The sequence below is a fragment of the Loxodonta africana genome, chromosome 26 (assembly GCF_030014295.1).
Source record: "Loxodonta africana isolate mLoxAfr1 chromosome 26, mLoxAfr1.hap2, whole genome shotgun sequence".
NCBI classification, from domain to species: Eukaryota; Metazoa; Chordata; class Mammalia; order Proboscidea; family Elephantidae; genus Loxodonta; species Loxodonta africana.
Window position 1 is genome coordinate 966,166 of NC_087367.1, and position 18,514 is coordinate 984,679.

Consider the following 18,514-nt stretch of genomic DNA (forward strand, 5'->3'; position numbering starts at 1 on the left):
TTATATACACCTTGCTGTATACTCCTGATTGCTCTCCCCCTAATGACACAACACACTCCTTCCCTCCACTCTCTTTTTGTGTCCATTCCACCAGCTTTCTGACCCCCTCTGCCCTCTCATCTCCCCCCCCCAAGACAGGAGCTGCCAACATAGTCTCATGTGTCTACTTGATCCATGAAGCTCATTCTTCACCAGCATCATTTTCTATCCCATTGTCCAGTCCAATCCCTGTCTGAAGAGTTGGCTTTGGGAATGGTTCCTGTCTTGGGCTAACAGAACGTCTGGGGACCATGACCTGCAGGGTCCACCTAGTCTCAGACCATTAAATCTGGTCTTTTTACAAGAATTTGAAGTCCATCCCACTGCTCTCCTGCTCCCTCAGGGGGTGTTCTCCCTGTTGTATTCCTTGTCAGGGCAGTCATCGGTTGTAGCCGGGCACCGTCTAGTTCTTCTGGTCTCAGGCTGATGTAGTCTCTGTTTTATGTGTCCCTTTCTGTCTCTTGGGCTCATAATTACCTTGTGTCTTTGGTAGGACAGAAGTTTTTTGTTTTTTGTTTTAATAATTTTTATTGAGCTTTAAGTGAACGTTTACAAATCAAGTCAGTCTGTCACATATAAGCTTATATACACCTTACTCCATACTCCCACTTGCTCTCCCCCTAATGAGTCAGCCCTTCCAGTCTCTCCTTTCATGACAATTTTGCCAGTTTCTAACCCTCTCTACCCTCCCATCTCTCCTCCAGACAGGAGATGCCAACACAGTCTCAAGTGTCCACCTAATACAAGTAGCTCACTCTTCATCAGCATCTCTCTCCTACCCATTGTCCAGTCCCTTCTATGTCTGATGAGTTGTCTTCGGGGGTGGTTCCTGTCCTGGGCCAACAGAAGGTTTGGGGACCATGACCGCCGGGATTCCTCTAGTCTCAGTCAGACCATTAAGTCTGGTCTTTTTATGAGAATTTGGGGTCTGCATCCCACTGATCTCCTGCTCCCTCAGGGGTTCTCTGTTGTGCTCCCTGTCAGGGCAGTCACCGGTTGTGGCCGGGCACCAACTAGTTCTTCTGGTCTCAGGATGATGTAGGTCTCTGGTTCCTGTGGCCCTTTCTGTGTCTCGGGCTCTTAGTTATCATGTGACCTTGGTGTTCTTCATTCTCCTTTGCTCCAGGTGGGTTGAAACCAATTGATGCATCTTAGATGGCTGCTTGTTAGCATTTAAGACCCCAGATGCCACATTTCAAAGTGGGATGCAGAATGATTTCATAATAGAATAATTTTGCCAATTAACTTAGAAGTCCCCTTAAGCCATAGTCCCAAACCCCCGCCCTTGCTCCGCTGACCTTTGAAGCATTCAGTTTATCCCGGAAACTTCTTTGCTTTTGGTCCAAGGACAGAAGTTTTTAATTTCAGTTAAGTCAAATGTATTTTTTTCTTTTATGGTTCGTGCTTTTTGTAGCCTATCTAAGAAGTCTTTGCTGTAAGTTTTATATTTATGCTTTACATTTAGGTCTCTGGTCCATTTTGAGTTAACTTCTGTATATGTAGGATAAGGGTGGGTTTTATTTGTTGAATTATTTTCATTTGGCTGAGTTTGGTTGGTTTTTTTTATCCAGGTTTTCCAGCACCATTTGTAGAAAAGACTATCCTTTCCTCACTGAAGTATGCTGTTTTTATTTAAAAATCAGTTGTCTATTTACGTGCAGGTCAGTTACTTGACTGTTCTATCCGTAGACCAGCACCACACTAGTGTTAAAAAAGCAGTGAAGTCCCTTTAAGGGCTAAGGTGCTAATGACCTAAGGCATGGTGTTTTCAGTTCCCTCACATGTATGCGAAAGCTAGACAATGAATAAGGAAGAAGAATTGACGCCTTTGAATTGTTGTGTTGTCGAAGAATATCGACTGTACCATGGATTGCCAAAAAAAGAAACGTGTGGTGGAAGAAGCAGAGCCAGAAGGCTCCTTAGAAGCAAGGATGGTGAGACTGTGTAGTTTGGCCTTGAAATCAAATAGTGTGAGTCCTCCAAGTTCTTCTGTTTCAAAGTTGTTTTGACTATTCTAGGTCAACTGCACTTCTGTAAAATTTTTTAAATCGATTTTCATTTTCTACATAAGGCCTTATGAGATTTTATTGGGATCACATTGAACCTATAGATGAATCTGATACCAACTGATGTCTTAAGGATGGTATTTCTCTCCACTTAATGACAGTATTTCTCTCCATTCCATGGTATTTCTTAGGATTTTATATGTATATGATCGTGTCATCAGTAAATAAAACAGTTTTACTTCTTCCTTCTAATCTGCGTGCGTTTTGTTTCTATTTCCTTGACTTATTGTAGAGGTTAGGACTTGCAGTATAACGTGAATAGAAGTGGTAAGAAGGAACATCATGCCTTGTTCATTCTTGTTTCCTTCCAGTTTTATTATGTTCGAAAAAGACTTTTATTTCCTTTTTTCTTCTTTTGGAATAACAAGAGACTGACCAAACATGTAGGGGAAGCTTACAGTGTCATTTCTAAGTAGTGTTTCCTCAGTGTCGCTTCGCAGAGATGATTTCTGTTACGTAGTATTGGTATTACGTTAGTATTGGTACAGGTGTTGGGTAGTGTTGGTATTACTGTAGTATTGGTACTGCTGTGATACTGTTACTGCAGTATTGGTGTTACTGTAGTGTTACACTGCTGTAGTATCGATACTCCTGTAGTGTTGCTATTATTGTAGTTTTGGCACTACTGTAGTATTGGCGCTACTGTGCTGTTGATATTACTGAGAGAAGAATACTGTTTCCTGGTAAATGAAACAGCTGTCCTGCTTGACAGTGGGGCCAGGAGAGCAAGAGGACCAAGGACTGTTGAAGAGAAAGCTCTGAAACTCATCTTGTACATGAGGGATATTCTAATTAATTTATTTAAAGAAAGCATTTACTTTAAAAATTTTAAAGTAGTGCTTTAAGTCACTTGGAAATTTTAGTCTTCTTACCAAACACTGATTTTACTAAAGAAATACTTTCTTTTAAATGTGCACCTGTAAAGTGCAGGATTTTCAATTGTTATTACAAGGTGCCTTCTAGTCAGTTCAGTCTCATAGCAGCCCTTTGTATAACAGAGCCAAGCGCTGCACCATGCTCAAAATCCTTGCTGTGTTTGAGCCCAGTGTTGCAGCCACCACGTCAATCCACTTCGTTTAGGGTCTTCCTCTTTTCCATTGAGCCTCTACTTTACCAGGCATGATGTCCTTCTCTAGGGACTGATCCCTCCTGATAACATGTCCAAAGTATGTGAGACGTAGTCTCACCATCCTTGCTTCTAAGGAGCCTTCTGGCTCTACTTCTTCCACTACACATTTCTTTTTTTGGCAATCCATGGTACAGTCGATATTCTTCACCAACACCACAATTCAGAGGCGTCAATTCTTCTTCCTTATTCATTGTCCAGCTTTCGCATCCGTACAAGGCGATTGAAAACGCCATGCCTTAGGTCATTAGCACCTTAGCCCTTAATGTGACTCCTTTGCTTTTTAACACTTTAAAGAGGCCTTTTGCATCAGATTTGCCCAATGCAACTGGCCGTTTGCTTTCTTGACTGCTGCTTTTCTGTGGTTCTTCAGAATTGCTTTGACTCCAGAATATTAGAGTATATGCCACTTGTGTGGAGAAATTATACTTTGTCTGTCAGTTATTTTTATTGGTGAATAAATTACATCCTTGTTAGCATTTTAATAGTTTTTAAAAAAAATTATAGGACGAGGTGGAGAGAAGGAATGTGCTGTCTCATTAGAGGGAGAGCAACTAGGAGTATGTAGCAGGGTGTATATGAGTTTTTGTATGAGAGACTGACTTGATTTGTAAATTTTCACTTAAAGCACAATTAAAAAAAATTATAGGACATTTGGAGCAGTGTATTTGTAAAAAAATTCTGTAGCTCTGTATTGCACGCATGATGGTGCTTGCATGGTAGGGACTGAGTTGTCATCTTCATTTTATTAAATACACCTCAGTGTCTGGCTGTTTTTCCTTCTTTTTTGTTAGGATTGTATTATTACAAACTAAAGTATGTGAGCAACAAAATTTCTTCAGCACGTGGGTTAAATACTAGCTATAATTTGTCTTCTGGTCTTTTAATTTCAAATTGTATAGTGGCCATATTAAATTAATGAAAAGAGGGAAATGACGTTTTCTTTTTATCCACAGTGGCAGCTAGACTGTCTTGCCTGCTTGCTGAAGTTAATATGCCAGTTTGCAGTAGATCCGTCTGATTTGGATTTAGCTTATCACGATGTCTTTGCCTGGTCTGGTGTAGCAGAAAGCCACAGGAAAAGAACCTGGCCTGGCAAATCAAGGAAGGCTGCTGGAGATCATGCCAAAGGTCTTCACATACCACGATTAACAGAGGTAAAGTACAGAAGTTACCATGAGATTGCAGCCGTAAATTCCATCTGTGTTTTAAGAGAGCTTGTATGTGTTTTGTTTTTACAAAGTAAAAAAGTATACTAAGACATAAAAAATGCTATCATAGATTGCTGTGCTGGGACCTAGCCGCTGACGTGGTAATGAATCAGATGTGCTTTTTTAATCATTGCCCAGCATGAAGGAATGAATTTTCATGTTACCTTTAACTACAGGATTGGGTCTCTCATTTGGACTCAGTACTCTTAAATACTGAGCATATCAAGGTCCATTCTGCAAAACAGAAACACGCTGGGTATCTAAATGGGGAATTTAAATAGGAAATTGGTGTTTCTGTATATGTGTGGAGGGCTGAACAAGCAAACGGAGTGCTGAGGTAACCTAGAGATAATAAAATTAAGCGTTTATCAGGATCAGGTAGCTTGAAAGTCAGCAAAGTAAATGTTGAACCTCAGGATTTTCAACGTGGAATGCTCTGCACTCGTGGTATAACATGTTGCTTTTAAAAATATTTATTTCAGGATGATAAAGGAGTCCACAACTGCTTGCTTTTTAACATTATTTCAACAGTGAAAAGTGTTTAATTCCTCAGCCACCCCTCAGAAACCACCGATATTTGTAATATATCATATTTTTCTCACCTAATTGGTGGAGGGGTAGAGAATCTATGGGTCAGATGTAAATAATAGTTTTGCCTTGATATTTCTAAACTTCCAGTATTTTTTCGAAGTTGCTACTCTTAACAGTAGCTACAGAATTTTGGTTTTCTCACATTTTACCTTTTTATAATATTTTCAAAAATTCATTCTTAGGATAGTCCTTGTCACAGATGAAAATCAAAGTATTGGGAATCTTGTGGTAAAAATATAGTTTTTGAATTTTACTGTCTAATTAAAAGAAGTTTTTTTTAATATTTTTGTTTTAAAGGTATTTCTAGTTCTTGTCCAAGGAACCAATTTAATTCAGCGACTTATGTCTGTTGCTTATACGTACGATAACCTGGCTCCTAGGTATGACTGTTTTTTTTTTTTTTAAACATATTTTATGAATGTACTTGCAGTAAGAATATAGAGTTTTAAGACTTTATTTTGCAATTTTAAATTAACAGAAAAATTGTTAGGATAGTGAACTTTCCCCCTTCCCCCCTAGATTAACAGATGGTCGGCAGCGTTTTGCTGTGTTTATTTTACTGCCCGCTCATGAGGACGCGCTTGCTGTGTGTGCGTGCGTGGGGACGTACATATTTATACACGTGTTTTCCTGAACCAGGAGCACTGGTGGTACAGTGGTTAAGCACTCAGCTGTTAACCAAAAGGTTGGCAGTTGGAACCCATCAGCTGCTTCACAGGGGAAAGATGTGGCAGTCTGCTTCCATAAAGATTACAGCCCTGGAAACTACGGTGCAGTTCTTCTCTGTCCTGTAGGGTTGCTGTGAGTTGGAATGGACTTGATGGCAATGAGTTTGAATTGGTTTTTTGGTTTCCTGAATCTGGTTCAGAGTAAATTGCAGGCATCATTACCACTTACCTATAAATACTTCGATGTGTGTCTTTTAAGACCAACGTTTTCTTAGTAAGTGGAGTAAAATTTTCAAACATGGAAAATTTTAACATCGATACAATAATACTATCTAATATATAGCCCATATCCAAATTGTCCCATTAATGTCCTTCATAACAATTTTTCCCTGGTCCAAGATCGTGCATTGCATCTGATTGTCAGATTTCTTCAGTTTTCTCTCATCAGGAAGAGGCCGCCTCTCTTACAGACCATCCTTCAATATGGGTTTTCTGGAGCCTAGTAATCAGAGTGAGATTGTGGCTCTTCAGCAGCTACACCCCATCTGTAGTCTTGTGTCTTTCCCAGTACATCTGGTGAAGTCGGTTTTTCCCGTTATTGGTGATGTTAATTTTGATCACTTGGTTAATCTTGTCTCCTCTAGATTTATCTAAAATTTCTGATTTTCTCTTTGTAATTAGTATGGATCCCGTGGGTAGATATTTTGCAGTTGCATAAATTGTCTGATCCACATTATACTTTCGTTCATTGATTTTAGCATTCATTGATGATTCTTGCCTGAATTAATGAGTCAGAATTGACTCACGGCAGCGGGTTTGGTATGATGTTTATAGATGGCAGCTCTCTAACTCCTCCTGCTCCTTTTATGTTTCTCAGCTGACTTGCTGTTGTAAGGAAGGGCCTCCTCTCCCTCCCTTACACTTATTTAGGTAGGCGGTGTCAGTGTGGAGTCATAGATTTTTTTGTGTGTGTGGAGTAGGTTATAATTCATTACTCTCATTATTTGCTTTGCTTAGATTTTGTGAGATTTGGTTGATACAAACTCCTTTAGCTGGTTCTTCTGTCCTTTTGATATATTCCTCACAATTTGGAGGTGGGCAGCCTTTTTTCTGTCACGATGACGTTCCACGCTCATCTTGTAGTTTCCATGCGCTAGTGCTGGAATTAGTCATTTCTCCATGAAGCCTCCGTTTTTGTGGGTGGGGAACGCCCAAAATGTGGGTGCTGGAGCTTTCTTATGGCATAATGGTTAAACGTTCAGCTGCTAACCAAAAGGTCAGCAGTTCAAATCCACCAGCCACTCCTTGGAAACCCTGTGGAGCAGTTCTACTCTGTCCTGTAGGGTCTCTCTGAGTCGGGATTGACTCGACATGACAGCATCGGGTTTGGTTTGGGTTTTGGGGTGGCTGTGAGTAATTGCTTCTAGACCCTTGTTGGACAGAGCTAGAACATGTATGTGTGAGAGTATAGTTTAAGCATATAATATGACCCCATTTATTTGGACTACTTTGAGATTTTTAAAAATAATTGAAAGTCTTGTAATTGCTGACTAACACAGGGAACCTCTGTATGTCTGAATAATCACCTATGTTTTGTTACGAGTATTTTAAATTAATTTCTAAGTATTCCATAGGTTTTATGTTGGGCTCAGGTTTGTCATTGTACTCCAAGTGATTTATAAAACATCTTTAAAAACACCTTTAAAAGAGCTTAATTTTATTTATGCCTTATTTATGGCCAATAGCCAGTTGGTGGTTTTTAGATGGTTTTAAAAGCTATCTTCATAGACAATAATTGCATATAAATAGCATGATTCTAAGATTTTTTTAATGTACCTTTCTGTAGTGCCTGTCTTGATTGGATTCACGTTCACTTCATTATTTGATTAATGTCTGTTTTATCCTCGTAGACTCTTAAGTTCTATAAGAACCATATCTGATTTTGTTCATCATTATTTTCAGTGCTAGCCATCTTTCCTCATCGTCTGTCAAACTTATGAATAGGTAATGTGGGAGAATGAAAAAAGTACTACAGTGTGGCGTTGATTTATATGATTAAATATCTTTTACATCCCAGCCACCAAATATTTTACAATTAAAGATTCTTAATTATTCCTCTTTTTCCTCTAACATACTCCCGCACACCATGATACATTGAGTTAGTGAGGTGATTCAGTGACTGACTGCTTTTGTCTACCTTTATTCTTCAGAATGGGGAAATATTTGCTTGACTCCATTATCTCCATACAGTGAAAAGTAAATATGCAGGTTTAATACCAGCTGTTGGTATACAAGCTGGTTCACTCTGTGGTAGTTCTTCTTCCCATTCCATCGGTTCCATTCTTACGGAGTCCATTAGAACGTTTGCAAAGAGTTGGCCCACGTAGGCCTCCTTGGTGCCTTCTCAGCTCTTCCTGCCCCGTAATCTTGTCACGTTCAGTTCATGCAGTACTAGAAGGTCAGCATCAGTTAAGGCAGGTGGAAGGAACATCTCACCTACTGATGCTGCGGATTTAAAGGTAGAGAGATGGCTTGCTCTTGATGAAGTTAAATGTATTAAACTTGCTACGAGTCAGAATTGAATCGACTCGACTCGACGGCAATGGGTTTGGTTTTTTATGATAAAAATTAAACATGAAATATGACCAAGTAATTTATAAGTTTTAGCTTCTTAGTATCTTTTACTGTAAGTCCATAATATGAGTGAGTCTTGCTTTTTGAGATTTCAGAAGGTGTTTTATTAATTATAAAAAGTTTAGATGCTGGACATCATCTGTACAGCTTTTCTTACAGGGTTTATTTGTAAGGCAAGTAACTACTCCTATTTATTACAACAACCTATTTATTAGTCTTGCTAAAATGAGAAATTTTAAATATTTAGTTTTTTTTTTAAATGAAGTAATAACATTTTCCATTGAAGTTCCTAAAAGTATCATGGGGGAAAAACAGGGTGAAGTAATACAGAATTAAACTATAATTTTCCTCTGCCTTTTAAGATATTTTGCTTCAGACCATGTCTTAATTTCTTAGGGTCACAGTTACAAAATATCACAAAGTGAGGGGCTTGAAAGAACCAACATTTTATCGTCTGAGAGCTTCGGAGGCTAGAAGTGAGGGCATCAGCCACTGGGGCAGGTCCTTCCTTGTTGGTAGCCAAAACAAAATCTTGGTCTCTAGCTGGTTCCTCACATGGTCTCTTCCCCTTGTCTGTTTCCCTTTTTTTAAGACGCCACTTAGAAGAGTTTGGGTTTAGGACCCACTCTCATTAACATAACAGAAGGAAAACCCTATTTGCAAACAAACAGGGTCATATTCACAGGTACATGGGTAAAGAGTTCAGCATATTGGGGGTGGGGGGCGCGGAGAGTAAAGGGATGAGCATAGTTCAAGCTGTAACAAATCAAGCCTGATAGAAATAGACATTGTAAGCACAGAAGGAAGGGCCTTTTATGTCAAAGTATGATTTTTAAAATAGGAACCTAAAGTTTAAAATCAAAACTATTACAACCTATATCTTCCTAAGCTTAAGACACATGTCTTCAGTAACTAAAGCGTGACCCCTTTCTGAGGGTTCACTGAGTTCAGTCTCAGTTATATTCAGTCACATTTGTTTAATCTGAAGTGTAACTTGGTGTTTGCCGTAATAAGATTTTATCTGTGATTCTTTAAATTGAGTAAATAAAGGCTAAAGAACAAATATGTAGCTTTCTTAAAATATACTTCTTTTTTGGGAGAAGTCATGTAAACATTGAAGGATATATGTTAATAAATTTAATTATTTTCAGTTCATTGCTGAATTTAATTTAGTGTCGGTGGTGTGTTTTCACTTTACAGAGTTTTGAAAGCTCAGTCTGATCACAGGTCTAGACATGAAGGTAAGGGTTCTACGAAGTTAATTTATAATAGATAAAGATTTGGATATTTAAATATATATTTTATCTTGAATTAATGAAGATTGTAGTCTCTTCGTAGCACAAGCCTTTGTGGCCATGCATTCTCTGTGTTTTCTTTAGTCTCCCATTATTCCATGTGGCTCTTGGTGAGTTGGGCGCACTGCTGTTCCCTAGTGAAGTCTAGCCTTGCTGATAGTGATCACCTCCAAGACTGGCTAAAGAAATTGACCCTCCTTATTCCTGAGGTAGGACGAAGGTTGCGCGGATTAGCACTGTTACTCTTCGTGTGCGCATTTTTTAAATTTATTTATTGTGCTTTAAATGAAAGTTTACAAATCAAGCCAGTCTCTCATACAAAAAGTTATACACGGCTCCCCGTGCACTCTGAGCTCCTCTCCTCCTGATGGGGCAGCACACTCCTCCTCTCCTCCCTGTTCTCTTCGTGTATTTTTATATTGTTAATTAAAAAGGGTTAATGGACAGAATTCCCTAAGTACATCTCATCTGGGCTGCTCCTGCTTCATCCTTGAGTGTCGGCAGGGTTGTGAACCACTAAGGGGTAGGAACAGTATGTATTATGTGGTGTTTGTATTTGCCCTTTTGGAAATCTTTGTTTAGAGAGTAGTTGTTTTGCCTTTGTTGTTTTGTTTGTAATTTTTCTCCAGGGTGTGGGAAGAGCATGAGCATTTATTTTGGTAATTTCTGTTTTAGAGACATTTCTTCTGCTTATTGTGTTTTATTAGAGTGTATCCTTAGAGGCAAGAACGACTAAATATAGGTCAGATATATTTTCTTCTGTTTATAATGAGAGCAGTATGATTTTCGCTGACTGTATCTTGATATTATTTCGTAATCCTTCGTAACCCTAAATGATACCATAGAAGCATACTCCTACTAATATACTTAGAAAGAACTGATGGCACTTTTTTATTTCATCCGCAAAAGTCACATCTTTTTTAGCTAGCGTTGTCTAATACCGGTAACTCGGGGCCGAATGCCGTTATTTGTTCGAGCTCTTGCCCTGTCCCAGGTGACCACTGTGACATTTGGGCATTTTTTTCTTAGAACCTGTAAAATGTTCTGACTTAAGTACTTTCTAAGTTGCTTCTAGTTCTGAAAATATTTTATTCTGTTACTTGTAAGTAACTTAAATTACTATGAAAATCCTCTTCCCAATCCCTTTTGTATCTGTTATCTTGTTGGTTGTTTTTAATTTGGTTTCTTTCTGTTTTTATGGCCGTTCTTGAGAATTTCTAAAATACTGTATGTACATATTACTGTATACTTTGGGGTACTTTATTTGATCTTATATTATTTACACGCATATATAGATGATCAGAACATTGCATTTAAAAATATGTTATTAAAGAAGTGAACCAGCACGTTAGTACTGTTAACATAACACCATTGACTTCTTACGCTTAGACTGCTGTTCGTCACGAGTCCTGCAATGGTCTCTATAAGTTATCTCTCTCGGGACTGGATGGAGGAGACTCAATCAACCGCTCTTTTCTGCTGCTGGCTGCCTCAACATTATTGAAATTTCTCCCTGATGCCCAAGCGTTCAAACCTATCAGGGTAAGCTGTCGTGCCTTTCCGTGTTCAGGGGTGGATTCTGTTTCTCCAGTCTTTGTCCCGTGTTTGTCGTGTACCCTATCCCCGCAGTAATGGTGAGCATTTGGTTACTGTCTGTAGTTTTTGCTATGAAGGTAGTGGTTGTATAGGTCTTAAAGTGACAGCATATCCATATTAAAACTAGGCAGAGAACCTTTGCACTTTGATTTCAGCTCTCTGATATCTCTCATAGGTGTTGTCTTGAAAATAGCATTTATTCTCATTGGGTCTCGTGTTAATAAGGTGAATGAGAGAAGCATCATAAATGTAGCCCATGTAGCTCTCTTGTCACGCAGTCACACCATTTTTTTTTTTAATCCTTATGATGTTCTGAATTTCCAGTTTTCTTCCCTACTGTAGTGTATATACTAACCTTGTAAAAGTCTTCTATTGTATAATAAATCCAGAGACCAGTAGTAAATAATTTGTACTCATCCCAGAAATGTGATACGTCGCAAGATTTATATTATTTTTCTTCATATTTACCTGTCATCAACTTGTAAGAAATAAAATGTGTTCTCCTGTTTTTTCAGATATCGAAACTGTAACAGACTGTTGTGTGTGGGTAGATTTCTATGTGCTCATGTTCTAGGGGTTTCTTTTGTTCCCGCATTTGTGTTGCGTTCTTGGTTCACAATATACACCGTTAGCGTTGTATGATATCTATACCTTGTTTAAGTGGATTGTAAGCAAATTGAGAGAAGTCTTTCTGAGTGCTCTGATATTAGTCACTTGTTTTCATAGTTACAATTTTATGGAAACTAGGAGGGGTCTCTCTATTTTTATGAAATTTTTAATTCTATTTAGCTTGTATAGAGATTTAATTTCATAAAGCCTCTAGTTCCTTAATGTATTGTAATTTTAAGTTATTTCCCTTTTTAAAGTGTTTTCATGAGGTTTTTAACTTTTTTTAATAGATAGATGATTATGAGGAAGAACCACTGTTAAAACCTGGATGTAAAGAGTATTTTTGGTTGTTATGCAAATTAGTTGACAACATACATATAAAAGATGCTGGTCAGGTATGTTCAGATAACTGCACGTTAACTTGTTTATAGAAATGAATTATACATATGTGTGTTTATGACTGTGTATTTCCTTATTTTTCAGGATGCTTTTATCAGTCTGTATCTAGTTGATGCAGTCACTTTTTCTACTGTATTTGTGCCTGTTTCTCCTGCTTTATGTAATTCCTTTCTTATTCTTCCTTCGATCTTTAATTGTCCTCATTTGGTGCCTATAAGTAGTTTCCTGTCTTTTCCGAGTTAAGATTTGTGGATGGAAAATCTTATTTGGAAAATGAAGTTTAGATTTTAAGTTTAAATGTACAGCTGTCTATAATTGTACATGGATTTGGAGTCCTAAAATCACAGTTCAGATAGAAGTTATTTTAAGCTAAGGGAACACTGCCAGTTTTTACTCGTCTGTTGATTTTCTTACACTAGGCTAACGTGATATTTCCATCCAAACAAAGAAATGTTTAAAACAAGTAGATTTAAAAGATGTACTTGACATGTGAAGACTTTTGTTTCTTCTCCTTTATACATTTAGTCATAGTGACCTCAAAAGAAATGAAAACATTTGAAGAAGATACATTTAAATATTCAGCAAACACTTTCCCAGTTTTTTTTATGTATATATACACTTTACATGAAAAATCCTCGAGTGTTTGAACTTCCTACATTTAATGAACAGTTTAGACCTGAATTCTTAAAATATTCTACTTTTCATTTAGAAAATAATTGTAAAATTTAGTATTGAGTAAGTTTAATTTACTTGGTTGTTATTATTAAAATATTGATACCAGATAAACATGGAATGTTTTTAAAAACCTGAGCATGCTCATTTAAACTGAAGTAGTAGGAATCTAATCTTTCTTGCTTGTAAGTCAAAGGAATTTCCCTTCTTGGAGATCTTAATTTTTTTCTATTCTTCTTATTTTGTGCAGCCTGTTTAATTTTGTTGTTCAGTTATAATGAGAATTGAAGCTTTCTAAAAATGTTTAACTATACAGTTAAGTTTATTTTTAAAGCCTAGCTTAAAAGGGCATATTAAAAACAAACCTTAGTGGGCAAATTTTATGGCATATGAATTATATCTCATAAAGTTTATAAAGAAGAAAAATTTAAAAACAAACATTAGTTTCTTGATAAATTACTGTGATTATTATAGATTGTTATCAACATCCATTGGTTCTTTTTGTAGGAATCTGAATATTACGACTCTAATTTTTTAAATTGAGATCTTGTATAAGAGTAGCGGTATTGAGTTTATAATTAGTATATTAATGAATTTGGAAGAATCGAATTCTTGGTACTTAAAAGGAAAAATTCTGTTTTTCTACTAAACTACTAAACGTAAAAACCTATATTTGAATTTTGTATTTTCTCTTTGTATTAAGACAACGCTCCTCGACTTAGATGCTTTGGCAAGACATTTGGCTGACTGTATCCGAAGGTAAAATTTGATATGAACTTGGCAGTTTTATTGTTGAGGAAAGGCTTAATTAACAGAACAATCCTGTTTTACTTGTGCTCTTGGTTTTTTGTAGCAGGGAGATCCTTGATCATCAAGATGGTAATATAGAGGATGATGGTCTTACAGGACTCCTGAGGCTTGCGACAAGTGTTGTTAAACACAAACCACCCTTTAAGTTTTCAAGGGAAGGACAGGTAGGTATAAAATCATCCAGATGGCTGTATGGAAGGTGACTGAAACCTTTTGCTTTGTTTTGTATTACATGTGGATATGGTAAATTTTCTTAAACATACAAAGTTTGCTAGAATCTTTTTACAAGCATGAAAAGTGAACTTGGAGTAAATTCAACCCTAGAAATATAAATCTTGGACCTTGTTTTAGAATGCAAAAGCAAGCTCTAATGCTGTGACTGGATATAGAAACATAGCCTCTAATTAATGGTGTGAGTTCTATAGAATTGAATAGATTAATATCTTACACAATAGAATAACAAATGGTCATTATAGTGTACCTGTCATACTTGTTTTATATTTTATTAGGCATTAGCTGCTGAAATTTTTAGTGTGATTTTGAAGGTCTGCTTGACATAAAATCTTGTTGAATATTTGAAACGCTGGATGGCTCTGTAATAACTGTCTAATATTCTTTATATTAAGTTTACACCTTGTCATTGGCACTTTTGTCATTGCCTGCCTGGAGGGAGATATCTATGATTTGGAAGCTCGTTTTCCTGAGGTTACTGATGGAGTGAGGAAGCACAGGAGTAACCAAAAGGAAGAAAGATTATCCAGTGAGCATAGGCTAAGGGAGTCTTGAGATAAACTCCAGGTGACAGTTCTGTCTGTCTGAAATCTGTGCTACTTGTGTTCCTTCCAGGTACTTTGTTGCTTTTCCATTATACTCACTAGGAATAATTTGATTGACTTACAGACTTCCTGGTTGAAGTCTAAATGATATATGTAACCTATATATACATTTTACACCAAAATATCAATATATTAATTGATTTTTCTGATAACATAAAACAAAATCATTGTAAACAAAGAAAAGAATTTGCAGATAGTACAGAGAAAGTGAAGGTTCCCAGGCAATGTGGTTTCCCATGATGGTTGGATGATGGCCTCCCAGGATTTTCTATGGCTGTGTTCAGTTTGTTCCCATTCGTGGTGACCTCACGTGTGCAAAGGAGAACTGCTCCATAGGCCATGATGTTCAGAAACAGATTGCCAGGCCTGTCTTCCAAAGTGCCATGTATGTAATTTATAGAGAATTTATATTATATAAATACCATTCTGTAATCTGCTTCACTAATAAGAGAGACAATACGTTTTTAAAAATTGAATGTATGAAAAGGAATAATTTAAATCTTTGTTGACCTTTATGTAGTTACTAAGTTGTAGAGACAACAAACTCTGCAGGGAACATCTTTACACACCTGTACTTTTATTTTACTCATGAATTCTTAGAAATAAAATTGATGAATTCCAGTCAGTAGCCTGTCAGAAAGGCTGCATTGCTGATTTACACTCCCAGCTCCACCGTGAGAATGGCGGTTTCCTCTGAGTCTCCCCACTCTTCTGTGACTCAAATCTTTGCCATTTTCACTGTTGCTTTAGTTTTATTCTTTGGTTACTGGTGAAAATTAGTGTCTATTTATTTGCTGACTGTATGCAGGAAACCCTGGTGGCGTAGTTGTTAAGTGCTACGGCTGCTAACTAAGAGGTCGGCAGTTCAAATCCGCCAGGCGCTCCTTGGAAACTCTATGGCACAGTTTTACTCTGTGCTGTAGGGTCACTACGGGTCGGAATTGACTCCACGGTAGTGGGTTGTATGCATTAATGTATGAATTTCCCGTTCATGTCATGTGCTTATTCTTTTCTCATTTTTCTTCTTATTTATTTGAAAAATGTCTTAAAACATCAGCTCTTTTTTTTTTTTTGTCAAGTACTGGAAATCTTTTTCCCAAGAGTCTTTCTTCTCTTCATGATTGATGTTTTTTGTGAAGACCAATTTCTTTTTCTTCTTTAGTTTGTTCATTTACACAAATAATATGGTACACAAAATATTTGAGCCCTTATGAGGTTGGATACTGTAATGAAACCCCATTTTGACAACGATGAAACTGAGGTATAAACATATTAAGCAACTTACCTGAGGCCATTCACACTGTTAATTGGTTGAGCTTTTAACCACTCTGCTGTACCGTCTACACAGATGTTTAAAGGACTAAACACACTTTTCTGTACTTTACTTTTTCCATCTACCATAGAGATTTTTCATATTAGTATAGCAGTTAATTCTTTTAAAAAAATTTTATTGTAAATATCTATAACAAAATAAGATAGATATAGCCATGTGCTGTATGATGTTGGTTCGGGCAATGTCCGACTGCATATATGTCCACGGCCCCATAAGTCCTGTCCCCTGCCCCATCCTTTCCTACCTGTAGGGCAGGTGCTTTCCTCTCCCAGCCTCAGAGGAAGGCACCTGCCCTGAAGGAAGGAAGGGGTGAGGGAGGGGCCAAGCCTTACAGGACCACGGATGTGTATGTTGTCTGAACAGACACAGGCATTATGCAGCTTGTGACTGCATGGTGTTTGTACAACATCCCAATCACATAACATCCTACTTCACAGAACATACAGTGGACGGTAAGTGACGCATGGCTGTATGACAAAACATTTGCCATTTCATTTACAATTCACTGATATTAATTAAATTTCCCCCACCCACCTGCCCTTGGTAACCACTAAGAAACTTTGGTCTCTGTGCATTTGCTCATTCTAGGTATTTCATGTAAGTGGGATCATAACACTGTTTATCCTTTTGTGTCTCGCATTTCACTTACTTTAACGTTCTCGAGGTTCGTCCATGGCACAGCGTGCTTCAGAACTTCATTTCTCTTTATGACTAATATACTGGTATATGGATATATCACATTTTATTTATCTCTTCATTCATTGATGGATATTTAGATTGTTTCCATCTTCCTGTATCCGGATGAGGGTGGGTCCTGCCCAGTGCGACCCCTCAAGTTGAGAGACACCAGGCTTTTGAGAAGGAGAAAGTGGACTTTATTGCAAGCCAGTCAAGCAAGGAGCTCGGAGACTGTCTCAAATGAAGCTCCCTGAGGTTGGGGATTCCAGGGTAGTTATAAGGTTTGGGATAGGGAAGTTACGCCTAATTCATGAAGCTTCTTAGAAAAGGCAGACAGTTCCAGGAACTAACTAACATGTATGGGGGTGCAGTGTCGTGGAGGCTTAGGGGTGTGTTTTGGGGGTATGATGCATGAAGTTCATCTCAGGACAGCTTGGGGACTTACTGTGCATGTGCGGATGAAGGAAGAGCAGCGCAGTGGCCTTGGGCTGCTACACTGGATGCCTTCTCAGGAACCAGTTGACCACAGACTTGGGGGGTGATGGCTGGGGCACTGGATGCCTTCTCAGGAACCAGTTGACCACAGACTTGGGGGGTGATGGCTGGGGCACTGGATGCCTTCTCAGGAGCCAGTTGACCACAGACTTGGGGGGTGATGGCTGGGGCACTGGATGCCTTCTCAGGAACCAGTTGACCACAGACTTGGGGGGCAATGGATGGGGCACTGGATGCCTTTTCAGGAGCCAGTTGACCACAGACTTGGGGGGTGATGGCTGGGGCACTGGATGCCTTCTCAGGAGCCAGTTGACCACAGACTTGGGGGGTGATGGCTGGGGCACTGGATGCCTTCTCAGGAGCCAGTTGACCACAGACTTGGGGGGTGATGGCTGGGGCACTGGATGCCTTCTCAGGAACCAGTTGACCGCAGACTTGGGGGGCGATGGCTGGGGCACTGGATGCCTTCTCAGGAGCCAGTTGACCGCAGACTTGGGGGGTGATGGATGGGGCGCTGGATGCCTTCTCAGGAGCCAGTTGACCACAGACTTGGGGGGTGATGGCTGGGGCACTGGATGCCTTCTCAGGAGCCAGTTGACCACAGACTTGGGGGGTGATGGCTGGGGCACTGGATGCCTTCTCAGGAACCAGTTGACCACAGACTTGGGGGGCGATGGCTGGGGCACTGGATGCCTTCTCAGGAGCCAGTTGACCGCAGACTTGGGGGGTGATGGCTGGGGCACTGGATGCCTTCTCAGGAGCCAGTTGATCGCAGACTTGGGGGGTGATGGATGGGGCACTGGATGCCTTCTCAGGAGCCAGTTGACCACAGACTTGGGGGGTGATGGCTGGGGCACTGGATGCCTTCTCAGGAGCCAGTTGACCGCAGACTTGGGGGGTGATGGCTGGGGCACTGGATGCCTTCTCAGGAGCCAGTTGACCACAGACTTGGGGGTGATGGATGGAGCACTGGATGCCTTCTCAGGAGCCAGTTGACCACAGACTTGGGGGGCGATGGCTGGGGCACTGGATGCCTTTTCAGGAGCCAGTTGACCGCAGACTTGGGGGGTGATGGCTGGGGCACTGGATGCCTTCTCAGGAGCCAGTTGACCACAGACTTGGGGGTGATGGCTGGGGCACTGGATGCCTTCTCAGGAGCCAGTTGACCGCAGACTTGGGGGGTGATGGCTGGGGCACTGGATGCCTTCTCAGGAGCCAGTTGACCACAGACTTGGGGGGTGATGGCTGGGGCACTGGATGCCTTCTCAGGAACCAGTTGACCACAGACTTGGGGGGCGATGGCTGGGGCACTGGATGCCTTCTCAGGAGCCAGTTGACCACAGACTTGGGGGGTGATGGATGGGGCACTGGATGCCTTCTCAGGAGCCAGTTGACCGCAGACTTGGGGGGTGATGGCTGGGGCACTGGATGCCTTCTCAGGAGCCAGTTGACCGCA

At 39.5% G+C, this 18,514-nt stretch overlaps 1 protein-coding gene across 6 annotated transcripts in view; it reads left to right on the forward strand.

Moving 5' to 3' along the window:
- USP34 (ubiquitin specific peptidase 34) overlaps positions 1-18,514 on the forward strand; it is a 249,426-nt gene that overhangs the window by 155,898 nt on the left and 75,014 nt on the right. For all 6 annotated transcript variants that reach the window (XM_064276991.1, XM_064276988.1, XM_064276990.1 and 3 more), the window contains 8 exons: positions 4,188-4,388; positions 5,331-5,413; positions 9,536-9,576; positions 9,715-9,839; positions 11,020-11,172; positions 12,126-12,230; positions 13,610-13,665; positions 13,760-13,880. In XM_064276991.1, the coding sequence (XP_064133061.1) occupies positions 4,188-4,388; positions 5,331-5,413; positions 9,536-9,576; positions 9,715-9,839; positions 11,020-11,172; positions 12,126-12,230; positions 13,610-13,665; positions 13,760-13,880 (885 nt within the window). The remainder of the gene's footprint in view (positions 1-4,187; positions 4,389-5,330; positions 5,414-9,535; positions 9,577-9,714; positions 9,840-11,019; positions 11,173-12,125; positions 12,231-13,609; positions 13,666-13,759; positions 13,881-18,514) is intronic.